General features: G+C 58.9%; 1 protein-coding gene across 1 annotated transcript; it reads right to left on the bottom strand.

The window, feature by feature from the left end:
* Positions 1-1970: 1970 nt before the first annotated feature.
* Positions 1971-3092, bottom strand: Foxl2 (forkhead box L2). Its single transcript, XM_038324418.1, has one exon. It carries the CDS (start codon positions 3090-3092, stop codon positions 1971-1973), a length of 1122 nt encoding a protein of 373 aa, XP_038180346.1.
* Positions 3093-3427: the final 335 nt, after the last annotated feature.

Raw genomic sequence — 3427 nt, 5'->3', positions numbered from 1 at the left:
GGTCTTAATTCGTTATTTCATGAGCTCAGTAAAGAAAAAACAAACAAACAAAAGTTCATCTCTATAGTACATAGTGCACTCAACTTCCGGAAAAGTACCAAATTTTCTATTCTTATTTCATGATAAATGAATGTAGATTGTTAAAAAGAAGAGTACAGCAAATCAGCTAGTATATTGTAGAAAAGTTTGAAGCTTGTACTGTGTTTTTGAAATCGGGATTTTATATGAAAAAACCCACAAAATGTTAGATATTCGACTAAAAAAACCCTTAGTAGTATGAAGATACTAATGAGAACACCGTGCATGCATCTAGTACAATTATACAAGAGGCAAAATATAAACTTACACGGGCACAAAAAATAGAACAAGTCATGCCTACCGTAGTAGCCTCTAGCGAAGGGCCGGTAACTTCGCCGGTGTTAAACAGCCGCAACAGACACAGAAAAACAACCTCCAGAACAACAAAGCAGTAGCGACAGTCCTAAGCGACTGCCACACTGGTTGCTCTCAACCCTTGTTTGTGTCATTTTTTTTTGAAAGGCCACAGTTTTGCTGAAGAGCTCGCTCTTTGAGCTAGCTAGCTGCTGAACTACGGCGTAAAAGAAACAGTGTAAGTCCGTGTTAAAAGAAAAAACAAAAAAAAATTTATTTGGGAATTGACAAGGGACGCGCGCGCACACATACAAACGCAGCAAAAGTGCTCTAGTTCCCTCTAGAAAATTTGGTCCCCGAAAGACATTACTCAACCACCAGATCGCGGAAATTTCGGGCTAGCCGGCTGGGGCCACAAGCCCGTGTGGGCCGGCCTTGGCCGGTTTCACATTTCTCCTTCCAAAGGTGGAAGAAGCAAGGAGTTTGAAAAACAAAAACTAGGGAGGGAAGTGTCATCCCCGAAGCGTGGCCCAGCCAGTCAGAGAGAGATCTTCTGGCATCACGGGCTAGAATTGGAAGATCCGGGGAAATTTGTTTTGAATTTATTTTTTAAAATAGAGAGAAAAACTCCCGATTTGTAGTGAAACCCTTCTTTTAGCTAGTTTCTTTTTTCTTCCGACTCTGAGCACAGCCTTCTGAAGTGACTACAGGAATTCTACACAAATCTCAGGGAAGAAACTAAAGCTTTTGATTTTGTTGTTTGGTTTTAGCAAAGGCCATAACACTTCACCGTTTTTCCCGATGAAAGTTTTATTCCCCCCCTCTCTTTTTTCCCCTTAAAAATATTTTTAATATATTTTAAAAACCTCACCGATCTTTTTAGCAAGACATTAGCCAGCCACCCTGGCATGGAGGTACCCGAAGCAGTGCGCTGAAGAGCGGTGGCACCTCTCTAGGCGAGCCTCTCTAGGCGGCCTCTCTAGGCGAGGGGATGTGAACCGGATTACAGGCCGCGGAACGAGGCTGTCCCAGCTCCAGCCTGGGGCTCAACCCCCGCCCCGCCCAGCGGGCCCCTCTGCAAGCGGCTTCTGATCAGTTCCAGGAGGGATCGCGGAGCGACGAGGCACGTTCTTTCCTTTCTCCGGCAGCGTGGGTCCTGCTACCCCAGCAGCCCAGCGCTTCTAGCCACAGACAGCGCGGCGGTTGTGGGGTGGAGAAAGTCGAGCTCAGGTCCACCGACCTGGAAGAGAAGGCCAAGAGGTCAGCGCCGCCGACACTTCGGCCGCAACTCGGCCGGAGACACATTCCCTGCGGTGACTCCGGGACTCCGGGAGGAGAGGAGGCCTGCGGAAAGCGCGGAGAGGGCGGCCTCCGGCCAGGAGGGCGCGAAGGCAGAGGCCCGGTAGGGAAGAACACCGGAGGAACAGCGGAGGCGACAAAGCGGAGTCGCAGGAGCGGGGCGGAACGAGGACGCGCAGAAGGCTGGAGGGCCCTGGCTCAAAAGGCTGTCCCGAAGTGTACGCTGTCCGGCTGGCTGCTGCGGCTGCGACCCGAGCTCGGCTCCTCCACTCCGGGGCCGCTCCCGCACACGGTGCCACTCAGAGATCCAGGCGCGAGTGCAGCGCTCCCGTCTTGCTGTCGTGGTCCCAGTAAGAGCAATGCATCATGGCGAGCTCGGGTTGCCGGGCGCAGGCGAACTGCAGGCCCGGCGCGCTGGTGGGCGCGGGGGCTGGGGGTGCAGCGGTAGCCGGACTGGCGGGGCTGAGCTGACCCGGGGGTGGCGCGGCAGCCCCGTGGTGTGGCGGAGCTGGCGGGGGTGCGGCGGCCGCGTGCAGATGGTGTGCGTGAGGGTGCGGGTGGGGGTGCGGTGGCGGCGGTGGGGGCGCGGCGGGAGGGCCTCCCAGGCCGTTGTAGGAGTTCACGACGCCCGGCGGCAGCGCCATGCTCTGCACACGCGAGTACGGCCCGTAGGAAGCGGCGGGGCCAGCCAGCCCCTTGACCACCGCGGCTGCACCGGGGCTGCCCGGGCCGGCTGCTGCAGCGGCTGCCGCAGCTGCTGCTGCAGCAGCAGCCATCTGGCAGGAGGCATAGGGCATGGGCGAGGGCGGCTGCGGCAGGGGCCAGGAGTTGTTGAGGAAACCCGATTGCAGGTACTTGGGCGGCGCCAGGTAGCCATAGCCATCCGCCCCCGCTCCCGCTACGCCGCAGCCACCCGCCGCTCCTCCCGACCCGAAGAGCCCCTTTCCCGGCTGGAAGTGCGCTGGCGGCGGCCGGAAGGGCCTCTTCATGCGGCGGCGGCGCCGGTAGTTGCCCTTCTCGAACATGTCCTCGCAAGCCGGGTCGAGCGTCCAGTAGTTGCCCTTGCGCTCGCCGCCGCCCTCGCGCGGCACTTTGATGAAGCACTCGTTGAGGCTGAGGTTGTGGCGGATGCTATTCTGCCAACCCTTCTTGTTCTTCTCGTAGAACGGGAACTTGGCGATGATGTACTGGTAGATACCGGACAGGGTGAGCCTCTTCTCGGCGCTCTCGCGGATCGCCATGGCGATGAGCGCCACGTACGAGTACGGGGGCTTCTGCGCTGGGTCCGGCTTTTCTGGTGCTGTCCCGCCGCCTTTGCCCGGACTCGGCGGCGGCGCCTCGGGCTCTTTGACTGTGCGCCCGTTCTCCGGGGCCAGCAGGGTCCCTGCGGCGTCCTCGGGCTCGGGGTAGCTGGCCATCATGACAAAAGCCGGAGCTCCTCGGCCGGGTCGCCCCGGGGCTGTGCTCTCCGGGCGCAGGCTCGCCTTGCAGGCGGGCGCAGGAGTGTGCGCTCGCGGCTGAGCTTCCAACTTCTGCAGGCTGCGGGAACCGGAGGCCTAGCGCCGCTATCGCTCTCTCCCTCCTCTTTCCCCCCGGGGAGCGGTCGGCGGGAGTGGAAGTCAGCCTCTGGCCATCGGGAGTCTGCCCAACAGCGAGGGGCTCCGGCCCCGCCGCCCCTCCCCGCCCAGGCCAGTCCCCGCCTCGGTGGGTTTTCTTGGTGAAGCTTTCCCCTCCCCCCACCACCCGGTTTCCCGAG

This window comes from Arvicola amphibius, chromosome 3, assembly GCF_903992535.2.
Source record: "Arvicola amphibius chromosome 3, mArvAmp1.2, whole genome shotgun sequence".
Taxonomy (NCBI): Eukaryota; Metazoa; Chordata; class Mammalia; order Rodentia; family Cricetidae; genus Arvicola; species Arvicola amphibius.
The sequence above is the reverse complement of the archived record's forward strand: the minus strand, read 5'-3'. Positions and strand labels throughout refer to the sequence as shown.